Genomic DNA, 17,563 nt, shown 5'->3' with positions numbered 1-17,563 from the left:
AGAAGCTCTCGGGAGAGCTGGAGCAGCTGGTGCTGAGCCTGGCTGTGCACCCTAACCACATCACGTGACCTCTCTGGTCCAGCTGGTGCATCTGTAAAATGGGGGTGGGGGGAAGGCTCCAATGTGTGCACAGTGCCCGGAAGTGGTAGCTATGAGCGCTGGTATTAAATGAACAGTCCCAGGGCGGAGAGTGGGGAATGGGAAAGCCCAGCAGGTGGGCCCAAGCTCTTTGCTTGGTTACACGGCCAATACTGGCCAATACTGCCCGCCAGCAGCACCCTCAGAGCTGAGCCCAAAGGGCTCAACCTCAGACCTGCTTGGCTTTGGGGCAAGAGGCCGGGCAGCAGGGCCAGTCCATGTGGTCTCAGCCCTGCCCTGCCGCTCTCTGTGCTCCGCACTCCTGCTCTGGGGTCTGAGGTCTGCAACTCCGGCTCTGGCAGAGGTTCAGACGAGAGGTGGGAGGCCGGGCATGCGCAGAGCACACCACACCCCAGGGTGCTGCTCCATAGAAATAGCCAGGGGCTGGGCAGTGGGCTGAGCCTCTGGTTCTGGCCACTGTTCCAGCTGCCTGGCTCCTGCGTGGAAACAGCAGACAGATGGTGCAGGCTTGTGACCTGACAATCACGCTGTCAACTCCTCGAACCACGCGGTGTGTTCCCTGTTTATGTGCATTCTACAGTTTGCAGAGTGCATTCACAGCCTCATCACATGCATTCAAACAGCCTGTGTGTGGTAGGTGCTTTATTTATGCAGCTTTCTCTACCTTTTTATCCAGTTGTTCAGAGCATCTGTGTTGGTTAAGGAACCCCTGCTCTTTTTTTTTTTTTAACATCTTTATTGGAGTATAATTGCTTTAAAATCTTGTGTTAGTTTCTGTTGTATAAGTGAATCAGCTATATGCACACGTATATCCCCATATCCCCTCCCTCTTGCATCTCCCTCCCGCCATCCCTATCCCACCCCTCTAGGTGGTCGCAAAGCACTGAGCTGATCTCCCTGCGCTATGCGGCTGCTTCCCACTAGCTAACCATTTCACATTTGGTATTGTATATATGTCAATGTCACTCTCTCACTTCGACCCAGCTTACCCTTCCCCCTCCATGTCCTCAAGTCCATTCTCTACGTCTGTGTCTTTATTACTGTCCTGACCCTAGGTTCATCAGAACCATTTTTATTTTCTTAGATTCCATATATATGTGTTAGCATACGGTATTTGTTTTTCTCTTTCTGATTTACTTTACTCTGTATGACAGACTCTAGGTCCATCCACCTCACTACAAATAACTCAATTTCGTTTCTTTTTATGGCTGAGTAATATTCCATTGTATATATGTGCCACATCTTTATCCATTCATCTGTCGATGGACACTTAGTTTGCTTCCATGTCCTGGCTATTGTAAATAGAGTGGCAATGAGCATTGTAGTACATGACTCTTTTTGAATTATGGTTTTCTCAGGGTATATGCCCAGTAGTGGGATTGCTGGGTCATATGGTAGTTCTATTTTTAGTTTTTTAAGGAATCTCCATACTGTTCTCCATAGTGGCTGTATCAACTTACATTCCCACCAACAGTGCAAGAGGGTTCCCTTTTCTCCACACCCTCTCCAACATTTATTGTTTCTAGATATTTTGATAATGGCCATTCTGACTGGTGTGGGGTGATACCTCTTGTAGTTTTGATTTGCATTTCTCTAATGAATACTGATGTTGAGTATCTTTTCATGTGTTTGTTGGCAATCTGTATATCTTCTTTGGAGAAATGTCTATCTAGGTCTTCTGCCCATTTTTGGATTGGGTTGTTAGTTTTTTTGATATTGAGCTGCATGAGCTGCCTGTATATTTTGGAGATTAATCCTTTGTCAGTTGCTTCGTTTGCAAATATTTTCTCCTATTCTGAGGGTTGTCTTTTCGTCTTCTTTATGGTTTCCTTTGCTGTGCAAAAGCTTTTAAGTTTCATTAGAGCAGATTTCCTGGCAAGAAAGGGAGCGGGGTTGTGTGCCTCGAGGCTCTGCTGTATGTGGGGTGACCAGCTGTCCCATTTTGTCCAGGACTGAGGGGTTTCCGGTATATGGGGCTTTATCACTGAAACCAGAATATGGGGAAACCGGGATAGTTGGTCACCATGGTCCTATTTCCCTGGCCATTCTAGAGTCTTCTGTGTCTCCCTAGGTGCGAGGTCCCCAGCTTCCTGCAACAACCAGGCTTGCTTGTCAATCTCCCAGGAGCCAGCCCGAGGCCTCCTCTACTCCCTTGGGCTCATCAAAGGAGACTATGCTGGAGAAAGTCAAGACGGTGCCTGGGGGCTTCCCTGGTGGCGCAGTGGTTGGGAGTCTGCCTGCCAATGCAGGGGATGCAGGTTTGCGCCCTGGTCTGGGAGGATCCCACATGCCGCGGAGCAACTGGGCCTGTGAGCCACAATTACTGAGCCTGCGCGTCTGGAGCCTGTGCTCCTCAACAAGAGAGGCCGAGATAGCGAGAGGCCCGCTCACTGCGATGAAGAGTGGCCCCCGCTCGCCACAACTAGAGAAAGCCCTCGCACAGAAACGAAGACCCAACACAGTCATAAATAAATAATAATAATAATAATAATAATATCAGCCTTGATTTAAAAAAAAAAAAGATGGTGGCTGGACTCCCACACCTCTTAACTAGGAGGCTGAGGTCTGGGTGCTGATGACAGGCCCCTTTGAAGCACAGACTTGGTCCTCCCGGAGACAGGGTGGCGCAGATGAGTCTCGACGTAACCACAGGTCCAACGGGGCTCCGTTTTTACGAGGCCAGGAGATGTTCACGGGAAGCTAAATAACAGATTAATGAGGGGTTCTGATAGAAAGTAGTACTAACTTTAATGAGGAGAAAACACTTTGTAAAGGCCAACACCCACCGGGGCAGAGATATAAACACGGGGTGAGGAGCTGCCTCTCTGCACTGGGGGCATCTGGTCTCGGAGATTGATCCCTCGTGCTGCTGAAGCCATGGCTTCCAAATGCCTCAAGGCCAGCTTCTCGTCAGGGCCTCTCAAGGTTCCGGGAGGGGCCGGTGGGGTCTCCGTTCGCATGTCCACGATGTACTCCAGCAGGTCCTGCAAGTTCTCCGGCCTGTCCCGGGGGGCCTGGAGTCTCTCTGCCCGCTCAGCTGGGCTGGGCAGGAGCGGCTGCAGGGCTGCCAGCTGTCTCCCCTCCGGAGGCTTTGCCAGCAGCTACAGCATGGAGGTGGAGGGGGCTGGGTCGGGGATGGCATCCTTACCGGCAACGAGAAGGAGACCATGCAGTTCCCGAATGACCGGCTGGCCAGCTACCTGGAGAAGGTGCGGCAGCCGAAGTGGGACAGCGCGGAGCTGGAGAGCCACATCCAGGAGCGGAGCCGGCCACAAGATCCCCTTGTGTGCCCCGACTACCAGTCCTACTTCTGGACCATCGAGGAGCTCCAGCAGAAGGTGAGGGGTTCAGAGTAGGAGCCTGGTGCCAGCAGCAATGGCCTGGTAACCCTGCTCCCATGGGGCACTTCAGAGGTCACAAATCCTGGTCACATGGGTGGCCTCATTTGCTCCTCTCAATAATCTTATGAGGGAGGTATCATGAGGCCATTTTACAGATGAGAACACTGAGGCTCAGGGTGGTTAATGACTTATTCAAGGTGACCCAGGGGGCCGTTAGTGGAGCCAGAGCTTGAATACAGGCTCTATGAATTAACTGGTTGTGAGACCTTTAGTACCACAAGCCACCTCTCTGAGTTTTAATTTTTTTTTTTTTTTTAAGGTGCCCACCCCTCTGAGTTTTAATTTTTTTTTTTTTTTTTAAGGTGAGGGGATCGGGGTTGATGTGTTTGGTGCAGACCAGGTCTCCTATAACTAACTCAGGGAAGGGAGAGCCTGTCAGAAGTTTCCTTCTTGCCCAGCCCGCATTCCCAGAAAGTCCTAGCTGACTCCTGAGAAGGACCATTTGTGTCCAGGGAATTACAGAGTATGCTCTTGGTAATAACCTGCTGTGAACCCCCTGTAGTCCTGGGAGATAGGAAGACAGGAGAAAACCGCCATGCCAGGCCTTTCCTACAGCATTTCTCTCTCTCTAGCCCAGGTGAGAGGTGCTCTGCATTGGTAGGGACCTTAGGGGTCACCTGCTCTGATCCCTACAGCATGCCCATAAGGCTCCATGGAGTCTCAGTGCCAAGAGCCCAGGGTTGGGTGACCCTCTTCCTTCAAAGGCAGCCTGCACCAGCTTTGGGGAGCTCCTGCCAGCAGAATGCCCTTTCTTTCACTGAAGTCACTTCTTTATTTCCCCAGACCCTGTGCACCAAGGCAGAGAATGCCAGGCTGGTGGTGCAGATGGACAATGCCAAGCTGGCTGCAGATGACTTCCGGACCAAGTGAGTTGTCCCACTCGCTCATTGGTTGGGGGCTGGTAGAGCTGGACATTGGTGGTGCTCAGACTTTTGGTTATCGAGTCACTGAGGCATAAGGCAGGACACACAGCACCAGGCCAGTCTGGGGTGGGATCTGCCTTAGATATAGAAAGGAAAAGCAGCTTCAGGCGCCCTGTTATGTGCCTGCCAGGTACGAGATGGAGGTGTCCATATGGCAGCTGGTGGAGTCAGACATGAATGGCCTGCGTAGGATCCTGGATGATCTGACCCTGTGCAAGGCTGACCTGGAGGCCCAGATGGAGTCCCTGAAGGAGGAGCTGCTTTGCCTCAAGAAGAACCATGAGGGGGTGAGCATGGGGCGCAGGTAAACATGGGATCACATGAGCATGGGGGAGGGGGATGAGTGAGGCAGTCCTCTGGGAAAGTTAGTGCTGACCCTGGTCTGTGCCACAGGAAGTGAATTCGCTGTGCTGCCAGCTTGGTGATCGACTCAATGTCGAGGTGGACGCTGCCCCACCTGTTGACCTGAACTGTGCTCTGGATGAGATGAGGTGCCAGTACGAGACCCTGGTGGAGAATAACTGCGGGGATGCTGAAGACTGGTTCAACACCCAGGTGGGTACATTGAAGCAGTCAGTGTGACAGAGACATAGAATGGGTCACAGGAGTGACCTTGAGGCTGTGAGTCAGGAAGCCTGAGTTTGGGTCCCAGCTCTGTTTTGACCTCCCTGTGCACCTTGGGTAGGTTGCTGTCCTGAAAGCAACAGTTTCCCCAAGGGTGAAATGAATGGGGTAGACTGGGTGATCTGGACAGTCCTTCTTGGCCCACGATCCTAAGTGGGCTCTGTTGTTCTCTCAAGCTGAGTCCCCAGTGTTCCTGTGTGTGTATGTTTCAGACCGAGGAGCTGAACCAGCAGATGGTGTCCAGCTCGGAGCAGCTGCAGTCCTGCTGGGCAGAGATCACTGAGCTCAAATGCATGGTCAATGCCCTGGAGATCGAGCTGCAGGCCCAGCACAGCATGGTGAGCCCGATGCTGGCTCGGGGCTGCTGCTGGACCAAGCCTAGCAGTGCAGGAGCCCTCCAGCCTCTATTTCTGACCACATGGCAGGTTCCAGAAGGTCAAGTTCTTGAGTGTCAGGGATTTTCTGTGCAGAGAAGAGGGAATAAGGGCCCAGCCCCCAATGTCCCAGGGGTATAAAAGACAGGAGACTTGTAGCACTAGCACGTCCTGGTAGCAGCAGCTCCTGTATTTGTGTGAGCAGGTTCATTCTGGACAATTATCAGTGACTCAGAGATTTCATTAATAAATAGGGGAGCTACTCTGTATAGATCAGGAAGCTATAGGGGCTAATTGGCTCATCTCAAATGAGATATCTGATTGTGGCTCATCCAGGCTCAAAGTGATTCTCTGAGCTCCCGTTCCTGGATTCTGAGGCCTCACTGAGACTCAGATGGACTAGGTGTGGCTTCCTTGCTCCTCCTCTGACATCTAACCTTTTTCCTCCCTACACAATCCTTGCCCTCACAGAGAGATGCTTTAGAATCCACCCTGGAAGAGATGGAGGCCCGCTACAGGTCCCAGCTGGCCCAGATGCAGTGCCTGATCACCAACGTGGAGGCCCAGCTGGTGGAGATCCGCTGTGACCTGGAGCGGCAGAGCCAGGAGTACCAGGTCCTCCTGGATGTCCGGGCCTGGCTGGAGTGTGAGATCAACACGCACCGGGGGCTGCTGGAGAGCGAGGACTCCAAGTGAGGATCCCTGCATGCTCTCTCATCTTCTGAATACAATCTACAAAGTTCTGGGGATACAGCATGGTGCCTGGGAAGAGCCCAGCATTTGGAATCAGGAGCCCTGGGTTTTAGTTCAGGTCTTGTTATACATTCATCACGCAACCCTGGCAAGTCCCTTTTCCCTCTGGGCCTGTGTTTCCCCATTGATAAAATGAGGGGGGCAGGACTAGGGTATTTTTTCTTTTCTTCTTCATTCATTAACAAAAAAATTTATTAAATTAATTCTTGAATGTAATTTATTATTCATATGTATTTCATTTTTAGTTAAATCAATATTTAGGGTTTTCATCATTATGACTTCATTGTGTTTTTCACAGCCGAACTACATGATATATCATAATTACTTCTTTCTTTGACAACAGTTACTGAACTCAAGTTCATGTGCCCGACACACAGGGAGGCCAAACAAACCAAAACATTGGAGTCTGGAGCAGAGAAAGGCTTATTGCAGGGCCCAGCAAGGAGAATGGGTGGCTCATGTCCCCAAACCCCGAACTCCAGGACTAGGGGGATTTTTAAGGTGCTCCGGGTTATTGAAAACAGCAACTGGAAAATTATAGTGTTCTGGCCTTTTTTTTCTCCTAGGCTCCCCTGTAACCCGTGTGCCCCTGAGCACTCGTCCTCCAAGTCATGCCTCCCCTGTCTTCCTGCGGCTTCCTGGGGGCCTGGTGCAGCCCGCACCACCTGTAGCCCCCACCCCATTTCTGTGCACTGCCTGGGGGGCTGGTTCTGAGAGTGGCTAGTCCAGTAAGCCAAGGCCATTATCTCTAGGGCTTGGACTTGGCCTCAATTCAACCATAATCCTAAAGCCCAATCCCCTGTTTTTGTGCAGAGCCCAGGCCTAGGCCTGGCCCTGAGAAGGCTTCCACACCTTCACCTTTCTCAAAGCCTGTCTCTAAGGCTGGCCAGCCCTGAAGCCCTCGCTGCTCATCATTTCAACGGAGGTCAGAGCCTCTGTTCTCAGGCTGCCTCCTGGGTCAGGTTTTCCTTCTGGGTGCTGTTTTGGTGGGGCCTGAAATACAGCAGAGGGATCCTGTTGGAGGAAAAATAAAGTGCGTTTGCTCTGGTTCTCGATGCCTAACCAGCTCTGTTCTGATATTGTTGGTGTGTGTCTCTGCTGGGTGAGGAGGGGTGACTCTTGGGCAGATGAATGGGGGAGGTTGGACCATGTATGACCCTGAGGATGACAGGGTCCCTGTGCCCCTATTTGGGGTGGTTAGAAGTCTACAGTGTAGCATTTAGTTCATCTTTCCTGATTAAGACCCTTCTCCAAGATTCCAGTGTTGTGACAGGTGACAGGTGACCAGACCCCTACTACTACCCTCTTAGTATATATGGTCACTCTGGGGTCCCAGGAGAGGATGATTAACACTGAGATCGGTATAATGTGAAGCATTTTAGGCCACTTCATTAGCCTCATGCCTGTGGTCCTTGTAAGAAAAACAGTACGGAATCCCACACCCAGGGGACTCCATAAAAGTCCCATGCTTTTAGAAGCATGATATCTTCAACACTTTCACACAGCCCTTCCAGTTCAGCAAACCCCCTTAAAACCCACAGCCCATCCAAAGCCAGAGATGGGAGAGTGAGCCCTCCACTGTGACTTCCACCCACAGTCCAGAGAGTTTTGTTCTTAAGAACAACTCTCATCACGTTCTCATGTGCTCTTGACCTCTGATGAGGTGCATGGTGCCTTTGGGTCCCAAGGCATTTCCGCATGGAAGTGGGAGCTCCCAGCATCTCGGACCAAAGACTCACTTGTGCCCAGAATGTCCCTCCTCGACAGACCAGGCAAATGGCAAAAGCCCCACCAATCCCGATGGGAAATGGAGAAAGATGAAGGCAAAACTCTCTGAGATAGAAAGGAAGAACTTCAGCGATGTCAAGAGAGTTGTGACAGTGCTCCAGGTGGAGAACAGATTAGTGAAAGATGCTGACCAAGGTAGTCCTGAGACCCCCAACCCTTAAGAGCACCCAGTAGAGTTCACCTTGATTCAATTTTAGAATCCTCCCCTTTCCCACCCCCTGTAAAGGAAGGCCTAGAGTTTTGGTTTCTCCCAGCACCCTCACTCCTGGTGCCCGGCACCACCTCAGCTCCCATCTTCTTGGAACCCCTTGGTCCTAAAGAAGATGATGGTCTCAGGATCATTCAGTTCACTCAGCAAACTTTTACTAAGTGCCTCCCTGGGCCAGGAAGTGTGTCAGGTGCCAGAGGTGGGATTGACCCTTGTCGGAGGGAAGACTTGGGATGGGACAGGAAGGATGGCCACTCACTGCCTCTCTCCTGTCCTACCTCAGTGGTGGAAGGAGGCCAGCTAAAGGGGATCGTGGCCTTAGTGTGACGAACATGGGCTCCGAATGTGGTCAGCCTGACCTGGGTTCAAATCCTAGCCCCAGCGTTTACTGCTTATGGGAGCTTTAATAGGTGGTAGTCCCTTTGGGAGTCTCAGTTTCCTCATCAGTGAAATAGAGAACAGGACACTTACCATGCTGTAAGGTCCCTGGTGCTTTGCCGAGCCCATGCTTAGCATCTGAAAACTGGTAACTACCATTAGCTCCATTCCAGCAGGATGCCAGGATTGCTCTGAGGATGGGTGTCCACCTTTTCCTTGCCCCACTTTCATTTCTGGCTTCCTTCTGACTTAGACCCGCAGAGCTAATTCCTTAAAGACTGAAGAGATCCTCTCCTCTGAAAAAACAATGAAATGGAAATCACACTTAGAAAAAAGATATATATGCTCCTATCACCCAGTGGTTCTCAAAACCACCTGGAGGACTTGTTAAACACGGATGGCTAGGTCCCACCCTCAGAGTCTCTGATTCAGCTGGTCTGGGATGGACCTGAGAAACTGCTTTTCTAACATGTTCCTGAGTGATGTTGACGCTGTTGGTCAGGAGGCCACGTTGTGATACGTTATTACAATAATGAGTGTAGGCAGACCTCATTTTCTTGCGCTTTGCTTTGTTGTGCTTGACAGACACCGCGTGTTTTACAAATTGAAGGTTTGTGGCAACCCTGCATTGAACAAGTCTATTGACGCCATTTTTCCAATAGCGTTTGCTCACTGCGTATCTCTGTGTCACATTTTGGTAATTCTCACAAACGTTTTTATGATTATTATATTCGTGATGGTGATCTGTGATCAGTGATCTTTGATGTTACTGCTACGACTTTCTGAAGTCTTAGATGATGATTAGCATGTTTTAGCAAGAAAGTATTTTTTAATTAAATTCTATACATGTTTAAAAATTTTTTATTTACTTATTTATTTTTTTAACATCTTTATTGGAGTATAATTGCTTTACAATGGTGTGTTAGTTTCTGCTTTATAACAAAGTGAATCAGTTATACATATACATATGTTCTCATATCTCCTCCCTCTTGTGTCTCCCTCCCACCCTCCCTACCCTACCCCTCTCGGTGGTCACAAAGCACCGAGTTGATCTCCCTGTGCTATGCCACTAGCTAGCTATTTTACGTTTGGTAGTGTATATATGTCCATGCCACTCTCTCACTTTGCCCCAGCTTACCCTTCCCCCTCCCCGTATCCTCAAGTCCATTCTCTAGTAGGTCTGCATTTTTATTCCCGTCTTGCCCCTAGGTTCTTCTGACCATTTTTTTTTTTTTTTAGATTCCATATATATGTGTTAGCATACCGTATTTGTTTTTCTCTTTCTGACTCTGTATGACAGTCTCTAGGTCCATCCACCTCACTACAAATAACTCAGTTTTGTTCCTTTTTATGGCTGAGTAATATTCCATTGTATATATGTGCCACATCTTCTTTATCCATTCATCTGTTGATGGATACTTTGGTTGCCTCCATGTCCTGGCTATTGTAAATAGAGCTGCAATGCACATTTTAAGTTCTGTACATTTTTAAAAGACATAATGCTACTGAATACTTAATAGACTACAGCACAGTGTAGACATAACTTTTTTTTTTTTTATTGCGGTATGCAGGCCTCTCACTGTTGTGGCCTCTTCCATTGTGGAGCATAGGCTCCAGATGCGCAGGCTCAGCGGCCATGGCTCACGGGCCCAGCCGCTCCGCGGCATGTGGGATCTTCCCAGACCGGGGCACGAACCTGCGTCCCCTGCATCAGCAGGCAGACTCTCAACCACTGCGCCACCAGGGAAGCCCTAGACATAACTTATATATGCACTGGGAAGCCTAAAAATTTGTGTGACTCGCTTTAGTGCAATATTTGCTTGATTGCCGTGGTCTGGAACTGAACCTGCAATATCTCCAAGGTGTAATTATATCTTATATTTTTAGGGTAAGGATTAAATGGGCAATTTAATGCCAAGCATCCAGCACAGTAGCTGGTACTTGTACACATTCAAAAAGTGCTGGTAATGATTCTGAAGGCTGGTCTGATGAGTCTCACTCCATGTGGTTGGTATTTGCATCACCCGTCCTTCTGTCCTCTCTAAACAGTTAATACAGACAAAAGAACTGGAATTTATGGTTATTGCAGGAAATCAAACTGCGAGATGATTTAATCTAACGCTTTCAATTTGCAGGAGGGAACTGAAGCCCAGAGAGGTGGAGTGACTTTCCCAAGGTCACACAGCTAGTTAGAAGGTAGCATCTCTATTTTGACTTTTCTTAAGCAACACATTTCAGGGAATAGGGCTGGGCAGCATTTTTCCTTCCATGTCCCTTCACCAACTCTTCTAGAAATATATGAAAAAGAAGAAAAGTACTTATACCTCAATATTATATTGAGAAGATGTGTAAATAAAAAGTGGCTATTTAACACACCCATAGTAAACACGAAGTGTGTGAACCCACAAGTATTACAGGCAGGACTAAAAACCACTGGTCTCGCCTGCTGCTTTCTTAGGAAGTGCCCAAGGGCTTCTAGAATCAGAGACACTTGCTCCTGGTCTCCTGGCTTTGCTCATCCCAGGGCTGCAGTGTCACTTCTTAAGGGAGCTGATTCACTCTGCTCCTGTCTCTGGGGTCCCAGAGTGAGCCCCCCCATTGCAGAAAGTGAGGGAAGAGCCAGTTCCGGTTTGTTCAACAAACAATAATCGAACTCTCTGTACGTGGAGCAGTGAGAAACGAAGGGGAGGATCCAGAGATGGTCAAGATAGAGCATCTGCTCACAGAGATATTCATGGCATTGACTTCCTTTCCCAAGATTGGGGTCCTCACCTCTCTCTTTCTCAGTAGCATCCAGTTGAAAGGAGGTCCCTGATTCTTAGGCTGTGCTGAGTTTATTCTCTCCTCCCTAATATTATTTTCTTCCCCTGGGAGGAAGATGATGCACATTAATAAGACTCAGAGGCTCTTTTTCTTTCCTCCCTGGATTTACACCACTGCCAGTATCGGTGCAGCTTCTGTCACCCACACATTTCCTCCTTAAGGGGCCGGGCCTCCTCTTCCCGCAGGGAATGATCTCATTAAAAGGAGGGGTCACTGCCCTACAGAACTGTGGCCTCTCTCAGGGCCAGAGCAGGTGGGGACGCAGGGGGCAGTGCCACTGACAGCACAGGGCCAGGCCTGGCAGCCCCACCCTAGAAATGGGGGCCCGGGGTGGAGCTGGTCCTTTGAAGATGTATCCTGAGGCTCTCGCCCGGTCATCAGTGACGGAAACCCAGAGTCCTGCCTTAGCCAAATGACAAGCGTGGCCTCTTTCATGAGGAAAGGAACTCCTTATTGGAAACCAAATTACAAATGAATTGGCAGCTTCCTCTGGGACTGGTGATCTTCTAGCATAAGCCCCCGACTCCAAGGGTATAAAAAGGCCCGAGCAGAATGGGGTTGGCAGACACTGACAATTCACGTAGCTGCAGCCTCTCCGACACGACGTCTAACTGCTCCCCAGCCTCCATCAAGAGCTGCCCCCAGTCACCCTCTGTCTGCTCCAGCAGCATGAGCTGCCGGCTGGAGCTGTGCCTGGTTTATGTCTGTCAGCCCGGGATGTGCGTGCCCTCTGTCTGAGCACCCACCCCCTACCGGCCAGCCACCTGCCTCTCCAAGGCCCACCTAGCCAGCTCCTGCCAGCCCAGCAGCTGCCGCCTGACCAGCAGAATCTCCAGCTCCATGGGTTCCTACAGCCGGTACTTTGAGGGCTCCTTCAATGGCAACGAGGAGACCGTGCAGTTCCTGAACAACCACCTGGCCAGCTACCTGGAGAGGGTGCGCCAGCTGGAACAAGACAACGCACAGCTGGAGAGTCGCATTTGAGACACCTCCCAGTCTGAAGCGCCTGCCTTGGATCCTGACTAGCAGTCTTATTTCAAGACCATCGAGGAGCTCCAGCAGAAGGTGAGGGAAAGCGGTGAATAGACTCCCTGGGAAGGCGACCCAAAGAGCTGGCCTTCCAGATTTGAATCTCACTCATTTCTTTTTTTTTTTTATAAATTTATTTATTTATTTGGCTGTGTTGGGTCTTCGTTTCTGTGCGAGGGCTTTCTCTAGTTGTGGCAAGCGGGGGCCACTCTTCATTGCGGTACGCGGGCCTCTCACTGTCGCGGCCTCTCCTGTTGCAGAGCACAGGCTCCAGACGCGCAGGCTCAGTAGTTGTGGCTCACGGGCCCAGTTGCTCCATGGCATGTGGGATCTTCCCAGACCAGGGCTTGAACCCGTGTCCCCTGCATTAGCAGGCAGATTCTCAACCACTGCACCACCAGGGAAGCCCCTCTCACTCATTTCTTAAGCTACGTTCAGGGAAAAGAAACTTCCCTAGGGCACAGGATTATCTCATAATTCGAGTGCTCAGCCAGAGCCCTTCACATGGAAAGAGGCCTGGGATCTAGTCTCAGTTCTGTCATGGATTCATTGCATGACTCTAGGAGGTCCCTTCCCTGGGCCTCAGTTTCCTCATCTGGAAAATGGGGATAATAAGGGTCCTTATGTCAAAAAGTTTCCATGGGTTAATGCAGGTAAAGTGCTTAGCCCAGCCCTTGGTACGTGGTGAGTTTTCAGCAAACTTGAGTGCTTGTTAAGGACCCTTCTAACTGTCATGTCTAACGAAGTTTTTCCTCCCACGTTGCTCATTGCATTCAAAATGGGGCATTCAGATTTATGAAGACCCAGGTGCTTGAAAAATAAACCTCACGTTTTCTGAGGACTTGCAGTTCACTGAATATCCCTCAGAGTTCCAGAGTCTTCAGCAGGGATGGCTGCAGGACTACTGGTTCTCCTCACTTGGGTTCTTTTTCCTTCTTCTTGTCCTGGACCCTTCTGTGTGCTGTGGCCCCCAGGTTCTGTACACCAAGGCAGAGAATGCCAGGATGATCGTGCACGTCGACAATGCCAAGATGGCTGCCGATGTCTTCAGGACCAAGTGAGTTTGGCCAGGGGATGGAGGCACCCTGTCTCCTGGCACATGCTTGGGGGCAGCTTTCTGTTAGTTTCATAGACAGTAGGAAAAGCGCCAGTGGCTCAAGGTCTTCCCTGGGGTTGGCACTCAGGTTCACCCCTCAGTCGCTGACCCTGTCCTGGCACAGGTACGAGATGGAGCTGGCCACGTGGCAGCTGGTGGAGGCCAACACCAGTAGCCTGTGCAGGGTGCTGGATGAGCTGACCCTGTGCAAGGCCGACCTGGAGATGCAGGTGGAGTCCCTGAAGGAGGAGCTGATGTGTCTCAAGAAAAACCACGAGGAGGTGAGGCCTGAAGTCCAACTGAGGTGGTCCTGGGGAGCCCAGTGAGAAGAACGTGGGATTTGGGGTTGGGTAGTCATGGGCTGAAATTCCCAGGCTGGCCACAGATTGTATACGTGACTTTGCCCAATTTATTTAACCTTTCTGTAACCTTTCCTTTATGTTCTCATCTGTAAAATGGGGCTAACTCTATCAACAAGGCTGCTGTGAGAATTCAATGAAGTCACAGGTCTTAAACACCTGTCATTTGGTTGGTGCTTGGAAATGCTAACGACCTTCCCTTCTGCATTTCCTGGACTGGCGTGACTGCCAAGTGCTTGTGGTGACTTGTTTTTCTCATGAGAGCTGCATAACAGGGGTAGAGTGGCCCACTAGGGCTGGAGGGGGTTGTTTTCTAGAACCAACTTAGAATGGCCTGTCTGTCTCTGCTAGGCTGGACTGCGGGGGGTGGCCCCCATCTCATCTAAGGGAGAGGTGAACTGCAGTGGTTTTCTTCTTTTTTTCTCTCCCCATCCTTGTTCCCCTTCCTCTCTTCTGTTTGCATATAATACACTTAATCCAAAAGCCACATGTCGACCCTCTGCTTTCTGATTTTTCCTCATCTCCTGTAGGTCCTTGGAGGGGAACCCCTCCACCCTGGGCACCTGTATGCTGTAAAGCCCACCTGAGCTCTGGTGTTTTTTACCTCCTTCCCTGGGTTGACACTCAACCTCTCAACTTGGGATTTGAAAGCACAAGTGCCTCTGAATCCTGGCTGGGTTTCCTTAGGCTGAAGTGTAAAGTAACAATGTTACCACATACTCAATGAGCTCCCGGAGGCACCTGACTCACCCCATCTAGATCAGAGAACTGGGAACTGCCCCAGGAGGCCAGTAATGAGGAGTTATCGCTTGGTATCGGCAGCCTCAGCAACAACTTTCTCTTCTTGGCAGCCAAGCCTGGGAGGCGCCTGCTCTCACTTGGGCCTTGAACCAAGTAAAGCCAGGCTCCTGCTGTGCTCCTTCCCAGATGAACGCAGGCTGGGAGGGGGACCGGGGAGACAGGGCACAGTTGTCCCATTTTCCAAATAGACCAAACAAACCCTGGTGTTGCTCCTGGCTTCTGCCAAAGCTATAGGAAGCCTCTCCCATCACGGGGGTGTCCAGGTGGAGCTGAAAGACCCTTGGGATTCTGCAGAGTGGCTGCAGTCCTCACAGGGCCCCTCGAAGGCAGAGATCTTTAGCATCCTTTGCTCCATCTTTTCACATCTCCTTGGGGAGGTGATCTAGGCTCTCACGACTTCACACTTGCCTGGCATTCTTGTGTCTTTTCAGGAAGTCGATGCCCTCCGATGCCAGCTTGGGGACCGCCTTAACGTTGACGTGGACGCCGCAACCCCCATGGACCTGAACAGGGTTCTGGAAGAGATGTGGTGTCAGTACGGGGCCCTGGTGGAGAACAATCACAGGGACATGGAGGAATGGTTCACCAGGCAGGCGGGCCTCTCGCAGGGGGCGGGCCTCTCGCAGGGTGCTGGCCTCCCCAAGATCCCTGAAAGGCACCCCCAGCCTTCTCCTGTCTCCCCCATTGCAGGTGGAAGCACTTAACCAGCAGATAGCCACAAGCTCTGAGCAGCTTCAGAGCTACCAGTCAGACATCAATGATCTGAGACGAGTGGTCAACACGCTGGAGATAGAGCTGCAGGCCCAACACAGCCTGGTGAATGCGCCTGTGGGCACCTCTCTCCCAGCTCTGGATCTCGGGCAGCACCGAATGTAGGGGCAGGCATCCAGGAAGGAGGAGGGGGAAGAGGAAGAGGGGGGAGGAGGGGGGTGGCGAGGGGGAGGAGGTCCAGATTTAACCACCACCATTGCTTGCCCAGCTGACCTCTCCTGCAGAGCGGTTTCTCCCAAGACCCAGCTCAGAGATAAAAGAGCCATGTTTCAAATCTGATGCGGGTTAGGTGGCCCCTGTCAAACACTCTTCCCAAGAAGGCTCGTTCTCTGCTTAGCCTGCCCTTCCAAACCCATGCTTCTCAACCCCACCTGTGCAGATTTAAAAAACCTCCATGCCCAGGTTCTTCCCCAGATGAATTATATCAGAGTCTCTGGAGGTGGGGCCTGGGCATGGGTGTGACTCTAAAGTGCAGCCAGGGTTGAAGACCACTGATCTCAGCGATGCTTGTAGCGGGGGAGCCTGGAGAACCTCAGGTCCAAGGCCTGAAGCCTGAGTAAGATTGAAGAAGGAATAAGGGATTTAGTGTCACGTGAAAGTAGGTTCAAACCCTGGTCTGTCACTTCCCAGCTGTTTAACCTTGAACAAATCACTTGACCTTTCTGGGCTTCAGTTTCCTCAGTGACTCAGGTAGAGAGGGGTCATTCCCAACCCCAAGGAGAGACTTGGCTCTTCTCGGCTCTTTCTTTCTTTCTTTCTTTCTTTTTTTTTTTTTGGCGGTACGCGGGTCTCTCACTGTTGTGGCCTCTCCTGCTGCGGAGCACAGGCTCCGCGGCCATGGCTCACCGGCCCAGCTGCTCCGCGGCATGTGGGATCTTCCCGGACCGGGGCACGAACCCGTGTCCCCTGCATCGGCAGGCGGACTCCCAACCACTGCGCCACCAGGGAAGCCCCTGTATTTTAAAAAATTTGTTGAAAAGGTTTAAAAATCAGGAGAACTTAAAACACTTGTTTTGAAAGAACCTAAACATTTAAAAGAAATCCAGCTTCCCAGCTTCCCTTGAATAATGAGAAGATCCAGCAGTACTGAATCTTCATCTTATGCGGTAGAAATGGCCCTGAGGAGGCAGCACCACCTTCATTGGACAAGCCATAGCTCCCTGGTTATCCACTGTCCCACAGTGACCCATGTCACTCACGTATGTTCATGGCCTAGTTCTTGAAAAATATTTGACTTTGCAACCCTTGCCCTGGAGGACAAGATCCTAAATGGCAGAGAAGCAAGGCTGAATGTCTACCTACAATCATCAGCCCACCAGGTATCCAAGGCCCAGAGGTATCCTGCATCCAGGCAGCCACCAAGCCCTGCCAATTCTGCCTGTACCATGGCTGGGGGCGGATGTCTCCACTGCCCAAATTCAGACCCTCCCCATTTTTTATTACCTAGACCACATCCTAGGCCTCCTGAATGGCTCCCGTGCCCAGCCCCTCCTCCCTCTCTCTACTCAGCCCTTCCTGTTGCCATCTATGCCATCTTCCTGAAGAGCAGCTTTGAGCTCTCATTGACTCCGTCAAGAAACATTTACTGAGCATCTACTATGCACCAGATGCAGGGGATAAAGTCCTTCTGGCAGCTGCCCAGCTTGGAACTTGCAGCCAATAGCTACATGAACCAGAAGCTCCATATTTAGGCAGCCATGGATGAGAAGAGCATGTCTTCAGAAACCAGCATTAGAGCTGACCAAGCAGTGAGTTCCCCGTCACTGGAGGCATTCAAGGAGGGCCTTTATAACCACCTGGTGGGGACATTGAGAAGGTCGCTCAGGCAGCTGTTGGAGCTGGATAAGATGGTTGTAGGGGTCTTCTAGTCTCCAAATTTGATGACTCCCTTCTTTCTAGGTCTTATTAATCAGTGAAACTATAAGTGGACCTAACACACTGACTCCAGCAGCTCGTTCTTGTCTTCCTTCTCTACTCCATGAACTCTCTGAATCAGAGTAGCTTGCTGAGAAATTTACAAAGTCCAGCTGATGGTTGTTGAGTCCAGCCCGTCCTGTTGCGGGAGTGACAACAGTCCCAAGTCCCAGGGGTGGAGAGAGCTTAAGCCAGGCCTTGGTTGCTGTACCTCCAACTGCT

At 50.7% G+C, this 17,563-nt stretch overlaps 2 protein-coding genes across 2 annotated transcripts; both read left to right on the top strand.

The window, feature by feature from the left end:
- Positions 1-2,976: 2,976 nt before the first annotated feature.
- On the top strand, positions 2,977-6,888 carry LOC103073810 (keratin, type I cuticular Ha5). The gene is given in 8 exon segments (XM_007465238.1): positions 2,977-3,210; positions 3,213-3,437; positions 4,284-4,366; positions 4,554-4,710; positions 4,817-4,978; positions 5,260-5,385; positions 5,893-6,113; positions 6,741-6,888. Coding segments are annotated over 8 exon segments (1,356 nt in total).
- A 5,152-nt stretch (positions 6,889-12,040) lies between these two features.
- On the top strand, positions 12,041-15,532 carry LOC103073536 (keratin, type I cuticular Ha2). Its single transcript, XM_007472042.1, is given in 5 exon segments — positions 12,041-12,436; positions 13,375-13,457; positions 13,621-13,777; positions 15,088-15,249; positions 15,347-15,532. Coding segments are annotated over 5 exon segments (984 nt in total).
- The last annotated feature ends 2,031 nt before the right edge of the window (positions 15,533-17,563 follow it).

This window comes from Lipotes vexillifer, unplaced genomic scaffold, assembly GCF_000442215.2.
Source record: "Lipotes vexillifer unplaced genomic scaffold, Lipotes_vexillifer_v1.1 scaffold591, whole genome shotgun sequence".
Taxonomy (NCBI): domain Eukaryota; kingdom Metazoa; phylum Chordata; class Mammalia; order Artiodactyla; family Lipotidae; genus Lipotes; species Lipotes vexillifer.
This window is presented reverse-complemented; position numbering and strand designations above follow the sequence as displayed.